Below are 20,931 nucleotides of genomic sequence, written 5' to 3'. Positions count from 1 at the left end.
ACAATGAAAAAATAGCATGAATATACTCTACACAGCTGTAGGATTTCTCTCATTGTAGAGTTTTGGTGAAATCATTAAATTTATGTTTTCAACAGATTTTTTTCTATATTTTAAAACTAGTTAGTAAATGGAAAACTCTTTAATGAAGTAAAATCTGTAAAATTAGGTAAATTTTCATGGTCTCTTTGTTTAGTATTTGAAAAATTAAGAAGTGGAAGAATTTAAATGACAAGTGTAGATATATGTCAAACTTTACAGTTATTGTTGAGAAGTAGATTTCATGAGGTGAGAGAAAAAAGCAAAGGCTTTTTACATTTTCAGTTTAGACAGTTATGATATTTGTTTGTTTAGACATACTCATTTTGTAATTAAAAGATTTTTAAAACAGCACATGAAATTTGGAATACTTCCTAGAGATTCCACAGAAGAAATTGAAATCTACAACTTTAGCTTCATTAAACTATAGCTTTATGTTTTTTAATCTTAATAGAAATCTTGAAAATATGGGACTGCCTAAGAATAGTTTATGCAGTAGTGTATTAGATACTTGATAATGCCTAGTTTAGGTGGGATAGGTTAATTTTAGAATTAAAATCTCTCCCTACGAACTCTTCAATTGTATGTGTAAAGTATTTTGGTAACAACTTTGCTTTGTTTCTATTTTGTTAAATTTAGAATCTCTACAATCAGTTCAAGTCTGCACCATCTGACAGTTTAACATACAAATTGGCTTTGTGTCTCTGTATGATCAATTTTTACCATGGAGGGTTGAAAGGAGTGGCACACCTCTGGCAGGAATTTGTTCTTGAAATGCGTTTCCGATGGGAAAACAACTTTCTAATTCCAGGGTAATAATTTCAATTTTCAGTTGCTTAGATAGGATTTTGTTTGTTAGCAGACATTTGACTTTTGACCTATTTTTCCCTCTTCAAGGAAATCTGCCCTAAGAAAGTGGCAAGAAGCTTAGACATGATTTATGTTAGAGGTGTTCGCTGCAGCAGATTTATTAATATAATAAAGAAAAGGCAAAACCTAAATATCAAACATAAAAGAATAAATAAATTATGCTATCTCTACAATAGAAAATTACAGATTGATTACAGTTTTTCCCCAAGAATCTTTAATAACAGATGTTCATATTGTTTCTAATAAAGTATAATATACTAATACATATACAAAGTGCTTTTAATTATGTTGCTATATTTGTACAGGAAAAAGATTATAAATATCATGAAATGCTATTAGTTTTTTCCAGTGTGAAATTATGTTTTTATTTTGTTCTTTATACTTTTATGTATTTTCAAAGTCTTTTGTAATAAACCTGTATTTTGTAATTAACATTTTACTTAATCAAACAGAACATTTTCATTAGCACATAGGTTGATATTGCATAGTTTAGTGCTCATCTACCCATGCTAAGACAGGAGAATCATGATTATGAGCAATATAAAATGATTACTGATCCAAAAACATTTATATCATTTTCCAATCTCTGCTTAGCTGGATTCTCTCTTGGTTCTAGACAGTTTGCTCTGGAACGTTTTACAGACCCAGAAGCATGTTGAATATGAGAGAGTGCCTCTGGCTGATTGCTGGGAACCTAGTGGTCTAGAGGAACCTAGAACTAGAGACAGTCCGAGTTCCTATTGAAATACAGGTGGAGATCTTGGTTTTTATAGTGAGAATCCACTGTAAGAATTTAGTACTGAATACACAAACTGATTTATTTTGTATGGTGTGAAATACTGTGTGCTAGTACTTCCTGGGGGGCGGTTCAGGGACTTTTTCTCATTTTGAGTTTTTATTAGCCTGAAAACTATCACTAGTTTGCTGTTATGTTTTGAAGTATCTGTTATATTTGCTGTTGATGATTTGTGGACTAGGAGTATAAAATAAATTTTCATCTTTTAATTCTATGTGCTCCCCCTCTGGAATTCACTTACGTGTGGAAATCTAGTTTTGATTTCTTATCAATATAGCTAAAAATTATGGTAGTATAGCAAATCATATCTGAAGCAATTTTACTGAAACTAAGCTGTCTTTTCTCCTTACTTTATTTGATAGATTGGCAAGTGGACCCCCAGATCTGAGGTGTTGTTTACTGCATCAGAAACTACAGGTAAAGATTTCTCAATGACATAGATAAATGTGGTCTTGATTTAATCAGAGATTATTCTAATACTAAATGTAATAATGGGTTACATGATGTACTCATGGTGCTGCTGTAGGTTATCTATAGTCAGTAGTCACCGCAGTTCACAATGTCCTGAGAAGTGGAGAGTGAAAATTAAATATTCAAGCAGTAGGTAGATTTTTATTTTTCTGGAACTAATTCAACTATAAATGTTATTTCTCTTTTCTTAAGATGTTAAATTGTTGTATTGAAAGAAAGAAGGCACGTGATGAGGGGAAAAAGACAAGTGCTTCAAATAATGTCACTAATATATATCCAGGGGATGCTGGAAAAGCAGGAGACCAGTTGGGGCCAGATAATCTAAAAGAAACAGATAAGGACAAGGGAGAGGTAGCAAAATCTTGGGATTCCTGGAGTGACAGCGAAGAAGAATTTTTTGAATGCCTAAGTGATACTGAAGAACTTAAAGGAAATGGACAAGAGAGTGGCAAGAAAGGAGGACCTAAGGAGATGGCAAATTTAAGGCCGGAAGGACGGCTCTATCAGCATGGGAAACTTACACTGCTGCATAATGGAGAACCTCTCTACATTCCAGTAACCCAGGTAGGATGCACTAGTTCTTTCCATTTTAATTTATTTTGTGGTTTATATAACTTCATCCTAGTAGAAGATAGTGCTTTGGGTAAGGAAAATTCTCTAAAAAGTCTATGTTTAGGCCAGGTGTGGTGGCTTACGCCTGTAATCCCAGCACTTTGGGAGGCCGCAGTGGGCAGATCACCTGAGATCAGGAGTTCAAGACAAGTCTGGCCAACATGGTGAAACCCCGTCTCTACTAAAAGTACAAAAATTAGCTGGGCGCAGTGGTGCACACCTGTATTTCCAGCTACTGGGGAGGCTGAGGCAGGAGAATCATTTGAAGCCAGCAGTCGGAGGTTGCAGTGCGCCAAGATCGTGCCACTGCACTCCAGCCTGGGCAACAGAGTGAGACTTGGTCTCAGAAGAAAAAAAAAACAGTTTATGTCCAAAGATAAACATATAGACTGTGTTTAAAGAAACTAAAGGGGCCGGGCGCGGGGGCTCAAGCCTGTAATCCCAGCACTTTGGGAGGCCGAGACGGGCGGATCACGAGGTCAGGAGATCGAGACCATCCTGGCTAATATGGTGAAACCCTGTCTCTACTTAAAATACAAAAAACTAGCCAGGCGACGAGGCGGGCGCCTGTAGTCCCAGCTACTCGGGAGGCTGAGGCAGGAGAATGGCGTAAACCCGGGAGGCGGAGCTTGCAGTGAGCTGAGATCCGGCCACTGCACTCCAGCCTGGGTGGCAGAGCAAGACTCCGTCTCAAAAAAAAAAAGAAAGAAACTAAAGGTAAAGATTTCCCAATGACATAGATAAATGTGGTCTTGATTTAATCAAGGATTTTTAAAAGCTTGAACAAATTCTATGTTTAAAGATTAAAGAAATCTAAATAAACTTTTGGGGCTTTTAGGTTTGCCATTTCTGTAATTGAGAAATGTTTTGAAGTTTAAGTAGATCACCTCATCATATATAAGGTGGTTTATTATTTGTTAAACTGAGTGGTGAATGCTCAGATGTTTAAAAAAGAAAATCCAACAGCACTTATGTATGTTTTTGTTTAACTTGTGGACAAAGACTTATAAATAGGTGCAAAAAATAAATCCTCTTTTGCAACCCAGAACTCATTGTTCAGTATGAGTTTTGATACATGTAAGAAGGGGTATTATGATACCTGACACAGTTAACTGATGGGAGTATTGATAGCCATAAAGGTTGGTCCCAGGCCAGGAACAGTGGCTCAAGCCTGCAATCCCCACAGCGAGGTGGGAGTATTGCTTGAAGCTAGGAGTTCAAGACCAGCTTGTGCAAGAAAGTAACAAACACCTCATCTCCACAAAAATATAAAAATTAGCTGAGTATTGGGTCATGTGTCTGTAGTTGCAGCTACTCAGAAAGAGGAGCCTGAGGCAGGAGGATTGAGCCCAGAAGTTAGAGGCTGCATTGAGCTTTGATGGCACCACTGTACTCCAGCCTGGTAACAAAGACAGACCTGTCTCTTACTACTAAAAAAAAAAAAAAAAAAAAAAAAAAAAGGATTCTAGGACTGTCCGAAGAGATAGTTAACAGCATGGGATATGAGGGGAATCCTTCAGCAGTATTTGATTTGTGCATTCCAATTTCAGTGTTGACTTGATACAGTATGATGGCTTTTTGTTTAAAGGCTTTTATCTTGAGTATATGATGAGGTCTGGATTAAAGGTATTGGCGTATTCCACACATCGTACTATTCTTGAGTATGATCCGCTTAGGGTGTCAAATTGAGAACCAGGCAGATCCATCACCTAAGTAAAAGGACCCTATAAGTAAAATTGGTTGAAAAAATTAGGATCCCAAAGACTCTTGTGAATTTGAAGTTTTTTTCAGTATATCCATATTAAAAGGAATGGAGACAGAAGCCAAAATAAAAGAATAAATGGGTAACAAAGGACAACTGGATTAAAATAAGCATCGGTTTCATTAAAAAGGGCTAACTTGAAAGATAAATCTTTTGACTCCAGCTCTTTAGAGGATCTAAAGTGACCTTGATGGACAGTGGAAGAAATCACGACATGGAATTCCTTGAATAAAATTCATTGATTTAAAAAAAGAAAAGAAAATCCAAAATATGTAGAGAGAACAGAAGTAAATATCCTTCAATTATATGATTAGCTTTTATCTGTTCAAAAATATAGTTTGAAGCCATATACACCATTAGGATGTAGAACAGCAATAACTCAAAAACAGCAGCAGCAATAGTTGTTTTTATGGGTTTTGTTTTGTTTTGTTTTGTTTTTTTGACACAGAGTCTCTCTTTGTTGCCCAGGTGGGAGTGCAGTGGCATGACCATGCCTTACTGCAGCCTTGACCTCCTGGGCTGAAGCGATCCTCCCACCACAGCTTCTTAAGTAGCTGGAACTACAGGTGCATGCCATCATGCCTGGCTAATTTTTTGTGGTTTTTGTAGAGGTGGGGTTTCGCCCTGTTGTCCAGGCTGTTCTTAAATTCCTGAACTCAAGCCATCTGCCTGCCTTGACCTCCCAAAGTGCTAGGATTACAGACATGAGCCACTGCGCTTGGCCTGAAAACATTTTATTGTGAAAATTGTAATCTAGTAAAAATGAAAGAGGCTGGGTATAGTGGCTCAGTGCCTGTAATCCCAACACTTTGGGAGACCAAGGTGGGAGCGGATTGCTTGAGCCCAGGAGTTCAAGACCAGCCTGGGCAACATGGCAAAACCCTATGTCTACCAAAAAAAAAAAAAAAAAAATTAGCCCGGTGGGGTAGCATGCACCTGTAGTCCCAGCTACTTGGGAGGCTGAGGTGGAAGCATCAGTTGAGCTTAGGAGGTTGAGGCTGCAGTGAACTGTGATTGTGTCACCGTACTCCAGCCTGGGCAACAGAACAAGACTCTGTCTCAAAAAAAAAAAAAAGGTGAAAGCCACCATCCACTAATTTTGACTCACATTCCTTGAAGTAACTAGTAACAAGTATTATTGGTTTGGGTTATATTTCTTATACCTGTTTCAATGCATTGATGTATAATATATATGTGTGTGTACATATTAATACATGGTTTTATGAATTTTTTTTTTTTTTTTTTTATGAGACAGGATCTCATTCTGTTGCCTAGGCTGGAATGCAGTGGCATGATCATGGCTCACTGCAGCCTTACCTGCTGGGCTCAAGTGATCCTCCTACCTCAGCCTCCCAAGTAGCTGGGACTATTAAGTGCTCACCATCATGCCAGGCTGAGTTTTTCACTTTTAAAATTTTTGTAAAGATGGAGTCTTGCTATGTTGCCCAGGCTGGTCCTAAACTCCTGACCTCAAGCAATCCTCTGTTTCGGTTTCCCAAAGTGCTGGGATTATAGGCATGAGCCACTGTGCCTAGCCTCAATTTCTTATAAACAATTGATATTACCAACCATATACATTTTTGCTAACATGATGGTCAAAAATAGTCTCTCAGTGTTTTAGATTGTATTTTTCTGAATTTTCATGAACCTGAGCATCTTTTAATATGTTAGCCATCCTTTCCTGTGAATCACCTATGATTTTTCTTTTAGGTTGCTCTCCTGTTCTTATCGATTTATATGAATTCTTCATATTTTAGATGTGAATCTACAGTTATATATATTGTATGTTTTCTGCTGGTCATTTTAAAAACATACATTCATGTATTAATTTTTGAGTTATAACTTAATAAAGTGTACAAATCTTGGCTGGGCATGGTAGCTCACGCCTGTAATCCCAGCACTTTGGGAGGCCAAGATGGGCAGATTTCTTAAGCTCAGAAGTTCAAGACCAGACTGAGGAACATGACAAAACCCCATCTCTACAAAAAATACAGAAATTAGCTGAGCGTGGTGGTGTATGGCTGTAGTCCCAGCTACTCGGGAGGCTCAGGTGGGAGGATGGCTTGGGTCCGGGAGGCAGGGATTGCAGTGAGCTATGATTGCACCATTGCACTCCAGCCTGGGCAGCAGAGCAAGACCCTGTCTCAAAAAATAAAAATAAAAAAATAAAAAGTGCACAAATCTTTAGTATACTGCTTGGTGAGTTTTTTCATATTGATACATGCATATAACTACTTCCCAGATCAAGATATAGAAAATTCCCATCATCCTAGAACAGTGCTGATAAATAAAACCTTCTGTGAAGATGGAAATGCTCTACATTCTCTGTCTTTCCCATTCAATACAATAGCCATTATCCAAATGTAACTATTGAGTGCTTGAAATGTGGCTAATGTTTCTAAGGAATTAAATTTTTAATTTTAATTTATTTAAATTAAATAGCCAGATGCATTGGATAGTGAAGTCCAGTATTCCCCTCCAGCAACTCTTTCTCTAACTTTTAATCACCATAGGTTAGTTTTGTCAGTTTTTGAACCTTTTAAATGGCATACTTTGCTTACTCTTTTGTATATAAATGTAATCCTACATTGTATACTCTTTCATTGTATAATCATACATTATATACCATTGAGCTTTTTTATTTATAAAACTACTGTTTTTGAGATTCATCCTTGTTGTTGCAGGCTTCAGTGTTTGTGTATGTGTTATTACTTCGTAGTACTCTATTCTATGAATTTTTCACAATTTGTTTATCCCCTCACCTGTTGGTGGGTATTTGGGTTGTTTTTACTTTGGGCTAATATGAATAAAGCTGCTGTGAACATTCTTGTTTCTTTTGGTAGACACAGGCACTCATTTTCTTTTGGATATATCCCTAAGAGTAGAGTTGTTGGACTATATGGTGCAAATATGTTTTGGCTTTAGTAGATGTATCTAAATAGTCTCCCAAAGTGGTTGAACTAGTTAACCTTCTCACCAACAATTTATAGTAGTGTAGTTATTCTACATAATCCTCCCAATTTGATGGGTTCTCAAGACCATTCCCAGGTTTAGTGATTTTCTAGGAAGGCTCATAGAACTTAGCCTGTAATCGTGCTCATGGCTAAAATTTATTGCAGGAAAATCAGCAAAGAGAAAAGGCACATGGGATGAAGTTTGGAAGAAATGAGGCTTAAGCTTCCAAAAAGCTTCTCATAGTATAGTTACACAGAGTGCACTTAATTCCTGTTGCAACAAATTGTGACCACATGTGTGAAATGTTGTCTTCCCCCGGAAGCTTGTTAGAGGCACAGCAGTGGGAGTTATCAGTAGGGGCTGGCCAAGTAGGCATCCTTTGCTTAAGCGTAGGGTTAACCATACCAAAATCCTAGACTCCCATAAAGAAAGCAGGTGTTCAGCAAAAACCATATTATTTGCACAAACTGTTTAGGCATAGTGAGTCATTTTTATCAGTTCTGGGAATGGTGGGAACCTTCTTAAAATCCAGGTTCTCAAATGCTAGTCAAAGGCCAGCTTTGCAAGCAGGTCTTTCTAAGAATGGCAGTCTCCGACCTGCAATGTTAACTCTTTTCTGTACGCTTGATATTTTTGGTCATTTTAATTTTTGCCTTTCTGAAGGGTAGGAGGTAGGATCTTGTGGTTTTCCATTTTCCTGAAGCATATAGAGATTTTCATATATTTATTGCCCATTTGTCTATCTTCTTGGTGAAAAGCCTGTTCAAGGCCTTTGGCTATTGTTTTTTTTTTTTTTAAAGCAGTTGTCTTTTTTTCTTATTACTTTGTAGGAATTCTTCATGTATTCTGGATATGAGTCCTTAGATACTTTTATTGCAAGTATTTTGTTGCTTATCTATTCACTTTCTTCTTCTTCTTCCTCCTTCTCCTCCTCCTCAAGGTGATTGATAAATCTGTCACTTGTGTATCATTTTATGTGTTGGGAACATTTCAAGTTTTTTCTTCTAGTTATTTTGCAGTATACAATACATTGTTGTTAGCCAGTCACCTTACTTTACTATTGAACATTAGAACTTATTCCTTCCGTTTGTACCCATTAGCTAACCTCTCTTCATACCACCCCTCACCAACACACACACACACACACACACACACACACATATTCACACACATGCTTCTCAATCTCTAGTAATTATTCTAGTTTTACGTAGTTTTTATATCGTTTGCTCACAGCATGATAGTTAGGAACACTGTCAGTGGGGTTAGATTACCTGAGTTCAAATTCCATTTCTACCACTTAGCATATGTATGACTTGGGGTATACATATTTTATCTTTCTTTGCCTTAGTTTTTTCAACTATAAGTTCATAGTACTTTCTACATCATTTAAATGACATGGTACCTGATAAGGGATTAACATAATGTCTAATTCAAAATAAGCACTTAATTTTTAGCTATTATTCTTCTGAAGACATTTTCTTAAATAAGTGGCTATTATTGCCCCTCAAGATGCAAGGATTACTTAGTTTTTGTAACTAGTCTTTATATTCTGAAATGGGTTGATGAATTATAATATTTGTAAAGGGAGTTGTGTGCTTTCCATTATATTCCTCAACTTGGATTTTTTGTGGTATATGATAATATGCTTTAATAGTTATGAATTTTAATAAAGTACCAGGTATAGTGAAGTAAATAATAATTTGAAACATGAATTCTGTTAACTTTATTATCCATGCTTATATTGTTTCTTTGCCAGGTATAATTTATTAGGTTTGGTTTTGTTTTGTTTTGATAGCCCTTATGCTATTTGCTTTATTATACCTTTTAAAAGTAAGTTAGAATTTAGGTTTTTCGTGATTAAATTTTAGTATTGGAACAGAATCTTCTAATGCTAGAAACCAAGTGTATAAGTGCATATTTGTTTTGTTTTTTTTGGAGACAGGGTCTCACTCTGTCACCCAGGCTGGAGTGCAGTGGTGCGATTGTGATCTTGGCTCACTGCAGCTTCTGCCTGCTGGGTTCAAGTGATTCTTGTGCCTCAGCCTCCTGAGTAGCTGGGATTACAGGTGCCTGCCACTAAGCCTGACTAATTTTTGTATTTTTAATAGAGATGGGGTTTCACCATGTTGGCCAGGCTGGTCTTGAACTCCTGACCTCAAGTGATCTGCCCACCTTGGCCTCCCAAAGTGCTGGGATTACAGGCTTGAGCCATCGCCCCTGACTCCAAGTGTATATTTGTTCTAATCTTCCTATGGAGAATGCAGTAGGTATTGAGGTCTTGTATAGACCTGGGTTTTAGGATCTAGCAGAACTGGATTAATATCCTTCATCACCATTTATTAACAGTATTGCTAGTACAAGCTATGTTTGCTTTCTGAGCCTTGTTTTTCTCATCTTAAAATGCAGTAATAGATTAATTTCCATATTCTAGAATTTTATGCAAATGGAATAACATTTTTTGTGTGTATTCTTTCAGCATAATTATCTTGAGATTCACAATTGTGTGTATCAATAGTTCATACATTTTTAGGTTTAGTAGTTTTCCTTTGCATGGATATACAACAGTTTGTTTATCCATTCACTCTTGATGGACATTCCAAAAATAATGGGCATAAGGAAATTTCTGAGGTGATGAGTATATTCAGTATCTTGATTGTGTGATTATTTCATGGGGGTATAAACACACACACACATGAAAATTTATCAAATGTGCCTTTAAATTATTGTATGTTGATTATACTTCTAAAAAGTTGTTTAGGGCTGGGAGAGGTCACTCACACCTGTAATCTGGGAGGCACTCTGGGAGGCTGAGACAGGTGGATCACCTGAGGTCTGGAGACCAAGACGAGCCTGGCCAACATGATGAAACCCTGTCTGTACTACAAATACAAACATTAGCTGGGCATGGTGGTGCATGTCTCTACCCCAGCAACTGGGGAGTCTGAGAATTGCTTGAACCCAGGAGGTAAAGGTTACAGTGAGCTGAGATCACGCCACTGCACTTCAGCCTGGGCGACAGAGTAAGACTCTGTCCCCTCCCCCCCCCCAAAAAAAAGAAAACAGTCTTTAACAAAGGAAAAATGAAAGTGTTTTATCTTGTTCTAACACATCTGCAGTTTTAAAACCCTGCTTCTTTATCTGTTTAATAAATATTGAATTCTTAAAAAGCAATAATAGTTTATATTATTCTAATTTGTTCAGGATTAAATCACATATCATATTTGAAAGCACTTGGCATGTAAGTGTTCAGCAAAGGTTAATTTTTTCTTTTGTATCTTTTCTCCTTCCAGATTTTAATTAGTTCTAGTCCCCTCCCCCACCTCTTTTTTTTTTGACTCGGGATCTCACTCTGTTGCCCAGGCTGAAGTGCGGTGGCTCAGTCATAGCTCACTGCAGCCTCAATCTCCAAGGCTTAAGTGGGCCTCCCACCTCAGCTTCCTAAGTAGCTAGAATTATAGGTGCCCACCACCATGCCCAGCTACTTATTTAATTTTTTGTAGAGACAGGGTCTTTATTGCCCAGGCTGGAGTCCCTGTTTTTAATAAGCTAATTGTACATTTGTTTCCTTGGTTTACTGGGTTAATAAACAGTCTGAAAAAGTTATTTTGGAAGCTCAGGCTTCTTCTTTCCTGAAATAAAATAATGCTTTTAAATTTAGTGCTTTATTTTCTTTAAAAGGCTCTGCTCCCTCCCTTATTTCAGATGCTTGAATTTTCACATTTGAATTTATAGTCTAAATCTGGACTGACTGACTCTTCTTTCAATGTACATCTTATGTATTTAGAAATTAATTTTTATATTTTGCCTTTAGGTAAATCTAGGCAAAATTTTCGTCCATTTTACTTTCTTATTTTAGGTTAATTTTATTTGAATTGTAATCATTATAAGTGTACTTACATGAAATGGTTGGAATTCAAAATGATCCCAGTTGAAACCAATGTAATTTCAAGCTTTAGAAATTAGCTCAAAATATGCCATTAATCAGTTGCCTCTTCACTGAAAAATAATAAGACTTTATATAGTTGCTTCATAAGAATTCAAACATACTTCTGTGTTCCATTTATGTAGACTTAGGTCACAACATAAAATTCATGGCTAGAAAAAGTTTGAAGACTTTACCCCAATGTACTAGAGCCAGGGCTAGAAGAAAATGTCCTTAGCCAGTGGATTGGAACTAAGCTAGTAATTCTTGTGTGTGTGTGTGTGTGTGTGTGTGTGTGTGTGTGTGTGTGTGACGGGAGTCTTGCTCTGTTACTGAGGCCTGAATGCAGTGGCGTGATCTCAGCTCACTGCAGCCTCCACCTTCTGGGTTCAAGCGATTATCCTGCCTCAGCCTCCTGAGTAGCTGGGATTACAGGCATACACCATGCCCGGCTAATTTTTGTATCTTTTTTTTTTCTTTTTTTAAGTAGAGATGGAGTTTCGCCATGTTGGTCAGACTGGGCTTGAACTCCTGACCTCAAGTGATCTGTCCGCCTCAGCCTCCCAAAGTGCTGGGATTACAGGCTTGAGCCATCACGCCCAGCCTCACGCTAGTAATTCTTAAAGTCAGCATTAAACTGATGTCCTGGATTCTCTTTTCTGTTTGCTGCTTGGTAGTCAAGTGGCAAGGCGCTTTATCTCTGCACCTCATTTTCATCACTTGCAAAATTCCCTGACCCCTCTCAGTGATCCCATGGGTCCTGTATATAAGAAAGCTTTGGGCATATTCAGAAGCAGTATATGTGAAAATGTATGGCCCACATGCAAATTGCTGTTTATTCTCCTCTTTATCATGTTCTTCTACACCTACAGGTGACTCAAATTTCCAAGTGGGAGAGATAGTCAGTGTCCTTTCAGTATCTCTTTCTTTCCCTCCCATCCTGTGATTTCAGGGCTCTAGGCCAATGAAATGTAGCCCCTTCTTAATAGAAAGAATGAAGGCCTCTGCTCTTGAGTATACTCCTTCATAAGAGATTGAATATAATTTGTGAACTTGACTGAAATACTTTGAGAAGTATACCGACCCTTATTCAAAAAGAAAGTATGAAGCTTATAATATAATCTAAGTAGTTTGTCTTTAATTGCTAGTATGTCTTGAGCATGTGCCAGGATCTCTTCTTCACAGCAGTGAGTCACAAGAGGGTTGAGTGATTGCCCAAGGTCACAAAGCTGGGATTCAAACACATAGCATATACTTTTTGGAGCCCAAGCTCTTAACCAGTATATAATACTAGTTACTAGTTGCTATTCAACCCCAAATCTCAGTGTGAGATTCTTGCTTAGTACTTGCAGGATAATTAAAAGTGATGCACGTTCATTGTAGAGAAAAGAAAATAAAAACTCATAGTTCTATAACCAGAGATGATCATTGTTAGAGTAATTTTTTTTTTTTTTTTTTTTGAGATGGAGTCTCACTGTTGCCGAGGCTAGAGTGCAGTGGCTCCACCTCAGCTCACAGCAAGCTCCACCTCCTGGGTTCACGCCATTCTCTCAACTCAGCCTCCTGAGTAGCTGGGACTACAGGCGCCTGCCCCTACTCCTGACTAATTTTGTTTTTGTATTTTTAGTAGAGACGGGGTTTCACTGTGTTAGCCAGGATGGTCTCAATGTCCTGACCTCATGATCCGCCCGCCTCGGCATCCCAAAGTGTTAGGATTACAGGCGTGAGCCACCACGCCCGGCCCTGTTAGAGCAATTCTTTCCCATTGTTTCTATATCAAACCATTTCTATTATAATTAAAATTTCGTTGCAGCTAGTGATGGCATATATAATAATATCGTTAGGACTTCATTTCTTTGTCAGTAACAGGCAGGAAAATGTTGCTCAGTGGACCCAAATTCCTTTGTCTTTTACTATCAATCCTTGTCGAGGGAAACATGGTAATCTTAACCTGTGATGGGGAGGAGGCCTGAAAGTGATACTTATTTTTCTTAATTTGTTCCTTTTTTTAATGTAAGTTCTAAAAAACACATTTCTCTGAATTTTAAAATACTCATCTTGTGACTGCTAGAGCTGAAATGATTGTTTTCTTTATTCTATTTTATGGTACTTCTTTTCTAAAAGGACTGTTTGTGAGCTTTGTCCTTTTGTGCTTCACAGGAACCAGCACCTATGACAGAAGATCTGCTAGAAGAGCAGTCTGAGGTTTTAGCTAAATTAGGTACATCGGCAGAAGGGGCTCACCTCCGAGCACGCATGCAGAGTGCCTGTCTGCTCTCAGATATGGAGTCTTTTAAGGTGGGTTACACTTGCAGAGCTCTGGGGTCTATTTTGAGCTATTCTGGGATGAAACTGTGAAAGTCACTCTGTAAAGTGGTATAAAGGCCTGAATGTCTTTTTGTTAAGTGTTTGGATTTCATTAGTAGTTCAACACTCTGCCACCATCCCCCCAGAGGACATAGTCATACTTGTTTCTGAAGTTTTAAAAAAGCAAAGATCCAGTGTTATTAATAGTTGAAGGTTGAGAATAGAATCATTCTATATGTGAATTGCAGTGGTTTCTTTGTGTTCAGCCAATTTAATGAAGACTTTTAGGAAACTTAGGATTTAACATGGGGTCACTTCACTCAACGAACTTTTGATTAGATGAGTTAAGAAGTACAGTGCTTACCCTCAATTACAGTCGATTGAGGTTGTGGGAGGAGATATGTAAGGAATTGTCATGAGTTCTCTTATGAAGACAGGGTCAAAAAGACTGACTCTGCTGAGTAGGTCATGAAAGGTTTCTCAGAAGAGTCACTATTTCAGATGAGTAGGCATTTGCTATCTGAAGAATATTTTAGGGTTGGATATAGGTCAGTATTTCGAACATACAGGATTCAGGGAATGGTGACATTTGGCTTATTAGCTTAAAAACTAGGAATGAAGAAAGGACTTTTATTTTTGAAAGCAAGTCCACATATATTTTAAAACCCCAAGTGGGTAGTCCCATGGGCTACAGGGCTTCCTTTCCTACTGCTGATAATCTGAACTATCCCCAGGCCCAAACTTCCCTCTTTAACCTGTGGTGGCCTCCACCTTCCCAATCCATTGCCCCTACTCAGTCTTGCTTCTGTACTATTTAGGCCAGTGTGAGTTTGATTTTTCTCTGAAACACTTCTGTATTATTTTTAAACATAAACACTCCACAAACACCTATGCCACTTTCATCCTTTTTAAGTGACAGTAAAGGGAGCCTTTTGTTTCCTGCTTATTTTACCCATCTTTACTAAATGAAAAACTCTTCAGTGAACCTCTTAAGAGCTGTATGTTTTCCTTGGAGACTAAAATGATACAGAAAGTCTGCAAGTTCTACACCGCCATGTGACAAGAAAGAGATAAATTGCTTTAAAACAATTAGTTGGTACAGTGGAGAAAGAGAAGCCAGTTGGCTCTTGGGGCACATGTCAGACCAAAAGGTAGAGAAGGGAATTGGCTTACGGTGTGTATGCACAGCAGGAAATACCAGCCTCCGCAGCAGTAATTTTCCATCTGACCTCTAGCTGCCTTCAGAGTCATCTGTCCCTGTCCTGCTGCAGTGTCTTTGCAGAGGCATGCATGGGAGGACATTCCAAATAGGAACTGTGAAAGTTTTCCCCGTGGAAACATACTAGTCCCTCTTGGTAAGGTTCTGTATAGTTCCTCTAACACTGCACTTCAGCAAAACTGTGATTCATTAGACTATTTTGGGCTAACCTGGGTACCTACAAATCTTTCTTGACATTGTTTTAACAACAGAAAATAGACAGTAATTTAAATAGTCAACTTACATATATGTCCATATGTAGAAATCAGATAATACATTTAAGGAAATATGTAGTTATTCTAAAATAGATATGGTTGCCTTTACTTTTGTATAGGGATGAGTTAGTATTAGGGGCTCTTGAGAGTCCCTAGAGTTTTGGAAACATACTAATATGGGCCTGGGCACCTACACCTACACCTCAGAGTTCCAGAAGGAAAGGGTGGATTCTAGAGCATGCCCTTGTGGTACGTACTTTTAACAATAAAGAGAAGATAAGCTCAAGTGAGCGTTGGCCTTCTGTTGGTAGCTATGTTCAGCCTGGTATAGTAAGGACAACCAGAAGGAAGAATTTTGGTATGAAATGCCTTTCTCTAATGTAATCTATAGTGTGTGAGTGAATATTATTTTCTTTTGAAGTTTATGCTCTTTACTCCAGGCCTCTGGTTTCCTAGGATGCTTTCATGTGGGTATGATGTTGACTGATTAAGATCTAGATCTTTGTACATGAATCCTGAGTCACCCAGTATCATGAAATAATCTTGACCCACTGCTTTTGCCATGGACCATATCATAACCCTTTTATGTTTGTGTTGTTGACGGTCAGTGAAGGATCTTCTAGGCGATGTGCCCTCAGGGGTGTATCCTAAGATGGTAGGGATAGTCATGCTGGTAGCCCTTGAGCCCAGTGAAGAGAAACTGGTAGTTTTACTCTTCACATTTAAGGCAGAACATTCTCATCATGGTAGTTTTCATGCCCATCCTTAGGACTCTACTAGTACATCACTGGAACACTTGCAGAAAGACCTCTGTGCCTTACCACAAACACTGGGAAGCCTCGTCTTTTTTTCCAGGCTTGAAGTTAGAATCACTGAAAAGTTTTGGCATACATCATCATTAGTCCTATAGAACTATCCACTGAGTAAACTTTAATCAGTTTGGTTCCAGAAGCGTGAAAACAGTAGTTTGAATTCCAACTGCTTAACAGCACAAAACTGATTAATTTGATGGTAATTTGTTATATAAAGTATAAGAATTTGATGGCAGAATAGAACAGTTTTGAGGTTAGCTGATATTTATTGCACAACCAGTATTGATTTATTGAGGAAAAGAAGAACAGAACTTTTCCATCACTGTGTTATTCTGATCATGTGGTGTATTATTTAAATTTTACTTTTCTTAGTATTGAGTAGTCATTATATTGTAATATTAAACTAAGTTGTGTAACACATAATGTGTTTAAGGAAATGATTTTCTCTTTACATCAAGNAAAGAGATAAATTGCTTTAAAACAATTAGTTGGTACAGTGGAGAAAGAGAAGCCAGTTGGCTCTTGGGGCACATGTCAGACCAAAAGGTAGAGAAGGGAATTGGCTTACGGTGTGTATGCACAGCAGGAAATACCAGCCTCCGCAGCAGTAATTTTCCATCTGACCTCTAGCTGCCTTCAGAGTCATCTGTCCCTGTCCTGCTGCAGTGTCTTTGCAGAGGCATGCATGGGAGGACATTCCAAATAGGAACTGTGAAAGTTTTTCCCCGTGGAAACATACTAGTCCCTCTTGGTAAGGTTCTGTATAGTTCCTCTAACACTGCACTTCAGCAAAACTGTGATTCATTAGACTATTTTGGGCTAACCTGGGTACCTACAAATCTTTCTTGACATTGTTTTAACAACAGAAAATAGACAGTAATTTAAATAGTCAACTTACATATATGTCCATATGTAGAAATCAGATAATACATTTAAGGAAATATGTAGTTATTCTAAAATAGATATGGTTGCCTTTACTTTTTGTATAGGGATGAGTTAGTATTAGGGGCTCTTGAGAGTCCCTAGAGTTTTGGAAACATACTAATATGGGCCTGGGCACCTACACCTACACCTCAGAGTTCCAGAAGGAAAGGGTGGATTCTAGAGCATGCCCTTGTGGTACGTACTTTTAACAATAAAGAGAAGATAAGCTCAAGTGAGCGTTGGCCTTCTGTTGGTAGCTATGTTCAGCCTGGTATAGTAAGGACAACCAGAAGGAAGAATTTTGGTATGAAATGCCTTTCTCTAATGTAATCTATAGTGTGTGAGTGAATATTATTTTCTTTTGAAGTTTATGCTCTTTACTCCAGGCCTCTGGTTTCCTAGGATGCTTTCATGTGGGTATGATGTTGACTGATTAAGATCTAGATCTTTGTACATGAATCCTGAGTCACCCAGTATCATGAAATAATCTTGACCCACTGCTTTTGCCATGGACCATATCATAACCCTTTTATGTTTGTGTTGTTGACGGTCAGTGAAGGATCTTCTAGGCGATGTGCCCTCAGGGGTGTATCCTAAGATGGTAGGGATAGTCATGCTGGTAGCCCTTGAGCCCAGTGAAGAGAAACTGGTAGTTTTACTCTTCACATTTAAGGCAGAACATTCTCATCATGGTAGTTTTCATGCCCATCCTTAGGACTCTACTAGTACATCACTGGAACACTTGCAGAAAGACCTCTGTGCCTTACCACAAACACTGGGAAGCCTCGTCTTTTTTTCCAGGCTTGAAGTTAGAATCACTGAAAAGTTTTTGGCATACATCATCATTAGTCCTATAGAACTATCCACTGAGTAAACTTTAATCAGTTTGGTTCCAGAAGCGTGAAAAACAGTAGTTTGAATTCCAACTGCTTAACAGCACAAAACTGATTAATTTGATGGTAATTTGTTATATAAAGTATAAGAATTTGATGGCAGAATAGAACAGTTTTGAGGTTAGCTGATATTTATTGCACAACCAGTATTGATTTATTGAGGAAAAGAAGAACAGAACTTTTCCATCACTGTGTTATTCTGATCATGTGGTGTATTATTTAAATTTTACTTTTCTTAGTATTGAGTAGTCATTATATTGTAATATTAAACTAAGTTGTGTAACACATAATGTGTTTAAGGAAATGATTTTCTCTTTACATCAAGTTGTTATATCCAAATTCATTGAATGAAAATGTTTTCATTTACTAAGTTATATAGCACATAATATGTTTAAGAAAATGATTTTCTCTTTACATCGAGTTTTTATATCCAAATTCATTGAATGAAAGTGTTTTATTTTCTATAAAGCTGAGAAAATAAAATAAAATTATTTTGGTACTTTTAACATCTGACCTGTTTTAAAGGTGACATCCAAATTCATTTTACATATTAAATTGTAAAGATTAGATAGGCTTTTTTTTGAAAATACAATTTTGCAAACAGGCTTATCAGTAACTGTTGATTTTCATTTGATTCTGCTGAATTTTTTTGTCTTATTTTAGGCAGCTAATCCAGGTTGCTCCCTGGAAGATTTTGTGAGGTGGTATTCACCCCGGGATTATATTGAAGAGGAGGTGATTGATGAAAAGGGCAACGTGGTGCTGAAAGGAGAACTGAGTGCCCGGATGAAGATTCCAAGCAATATGTGGGTAGAAGCCTGGGAAACAGCTAAGCCAGTTCCTGCTAGAAGGCAAAGGAGACTCTTTGATGATACACGGGAAGCAGAAAAGGTAATTGAGATTTGAGTTTCTAATACTAAAATGCAAATTACTGTTCTTGCAATTTAGGAACTCACTGTCATAGACATGAGAGCTCTGGACACACTTGAGGTGCAAAGCATTGAAATTCAATGAGCCTTTTATATATCTACTTTCACATTTAAGATTCTAGAACTAGTTGCAAATAGGACAAATAACAGACATGCATAGTTTAAACAGACTGCTTACCATTGAACTGTCTCACAGTATATGTTAAACGTGTTAAAAATGGGTATGTCCTCTAAGCTAGCAGTTTCCATTATTACCACAACATTTATTAAGGAATTATGAGAAATATACAAAGACCTATGTATATGAATGATGTTCAACAGAGTTCTTAAGTGAAAAAGTAGAAACAACCAAAGTTTCCAACAACAGGGACTTGGTTCAATAAATTATGGTATATACATTAGCGGCCAGCTTTGCAGCAGCTACTAAAAAACATTTGGAGTTATGGAGAATATAGTGGCACCTGCCTGATACTGAATTGCCCTGCACACCTTCCTACCTCCTCCAGCCCCCCCAAAAAATCCCATGAAATCAATAAGTAAATAAATCCATGCATTCAGCATTACTAAGAGACAGAAATTTCAATGACCTTCAAATTAACAGTAAATAGAAATAAACCAAATTCCAGTGGAGCTCCCACTGCTGTAAGTCTATGTAGATATAGTGAGTAGGGGCAGGAAAAGACAAAGAGCCAAGAGATACAGAAGACTTAGATGAAACACAAAGTCACCCCAGAAAGAGAGAGCCTAACACTACATGCCAAAACACTGCACTCAGGTAGGGTTTGCTAGTTCACAGCACTTGCCACAGGGAAGGGGCTTGAATGTAAACAGGACTAGAAATGGAGCCTTGGAGAAGCTCAGATACACAAAGAAGGAGTGGATGGGAATGATGGGAAAAAAGGAAATAAGAGGGGAAAATTAAGGATCTTGCAGAAGTGAAAGGAAAACAAGACAACCAGCCTCTCTCACCCGCCTCTATCCGTTAAAGAAACTTCAGAAGAGGGCACTTTGAAGCTATTTGTGATATTACTAGGAATGGAATAGAACAGACCACATCCATATAAAACTACTTTACAAAACAGAAAATGAAAATCAAATCATTTCAGCTAATGAAAATATTTCCCAGAAAATCAGTCACAAAACAGAAGAAAATTGTCACATTCCAAACTGAATCAGATATCCTCAAACAGTTAAGGAGGATATGAAAAAACCATGTTTAATAAGAAATACTAAAATCAAGAACAGAGATGGACCAAAAAAACCCACAAAGAAATGAAACCACAACTGATTTAGCTCAGGATAGAAGTAAAAGAAAAAAAGACAACCATATAAAAAATGAAGACTAAATTACAGGAGGCCCAAAAGAGAATAGATTTATATTTAAAATTTATACAAGGCATTGAAGAAAAGTGGGAAACAACCAAGAGAATGAAAATGAGATATAGCAGTAAAGAAATGGAAGAGAAAGTGGTATAAATGAAAGACAAGAAAAGTAGGAATATTCAATTCATTAGTTTCCTTTAAGGAGAAAAATCAGAACACTAAGAACTAATACAGTCCCTATGGCTTAACAAAGAGGATACATTTTGAGAAGCTCCTCGTTAGGCAGTTTTCTCGTCATGGGAGCATCATAGAGTGTACTTATACAGACCCAGATGCTATAGCCTACCACTCACTTAGGCTAGAAAATTAATGGAATACAAACTTTCTATTAAACAATATGGATGAAAGGGGAAAATACAAATTGAAAGTACAGAATTTGCCGGGCGCGGTGGCTCAAGCCTGTAATCCCAGCACTTCGGGAGGCTGAGGCGGGCGGATCACGAGGTCAGGAGATCGAGACCATCCTGGCTAACACAGTGAAACCCCGTCTCTACTAAAAAAAATACAAAAAACTAGCCGGGCGAGGTGGCGGGCGCCTGTAGTCCCAGCTACTCGGGAGGCTGAGGCAGGAGAATGGCGTAAACCCGGGGGGTGGAGCTTGCAGTGAGCTGAGATCCAGCCACTGCACTCCAGTCTGGGCGACAGAGCGAGACTCCGTCTCCCAAAAAAAAAAAAAAAAAACAGAATTTTTGAAAACCAGTGAGAATGAAAGCACTACATATGAGAGAACCTATAGGCTATACGTAAGAAATTGATGGAAGGAACTTTCTTTTTTTTTTTTTTTTT

The 20,931-nt window shown here is 37.8% G+C and overlaps 1 protein-coding gene across 3 annotated transcripts in view; it reads left to right on the top strand.

Moving 5' to 3' along the window:
* RAB3GAP1 (RAB3 GTPase activating protein catalytic subunit 1) overlaps positions 1-20,931 on the top strand; it is a 121,323-nt gene that overhangs the window by 84,458 nt on the left and 15,934 nt on the right. For all 3 annotated transcript variants that reach the window (XR_001888443.1, XM_017888484.1, XM_017888483.1), the window contains exons 15-19: positions 676-848; positions 2,065-2,119; positions 2,366-2,737; positions 13,585-13,722; positions 18,497-18,724. Coding sequence is in view for 2 of the 3 variants with exons in the window: in XM_017888484.1 (XP_017743973.1) it covers positions 676-848; positions 2,065-2,119; positions 2,366-2,737; positions 13,585-13,722; positions 18,497-18,724 (966 nt within the window). In the remaining variant the exon portion in view is untranslated. The remainder of the gene's footprint in view (positions 1-675; positions 849-2,064; positions 2,120-2,365; positions 2,738-13,584; positions 13,723-18,496; positions 18,725-20,931) is intronic.

Source organism: Rhinopithecus bieti, unplaced genomic scaffold (genome assembly GCF_001698545.2).
Source record: "Rhinopithecus bieti isolate Rb0 unplaced genomic scaffold, ASM169854v2 scaffold_15296, whole genome shotgun sequence".
In the NCBI taxonomy this organism is placed as follows: domain Eukaryota; kingdom Metazoa; phylum Chordata; class Mammalia; order Primates; family Cercopithecidae; genus Rhinopithecus; species Rhinopithecus bieti.
The sequence above is the reverse complement of the archived record's forward strand: the minus strand, read 5'-3'. Positions and strand labels throughout refer to the sequence as shown.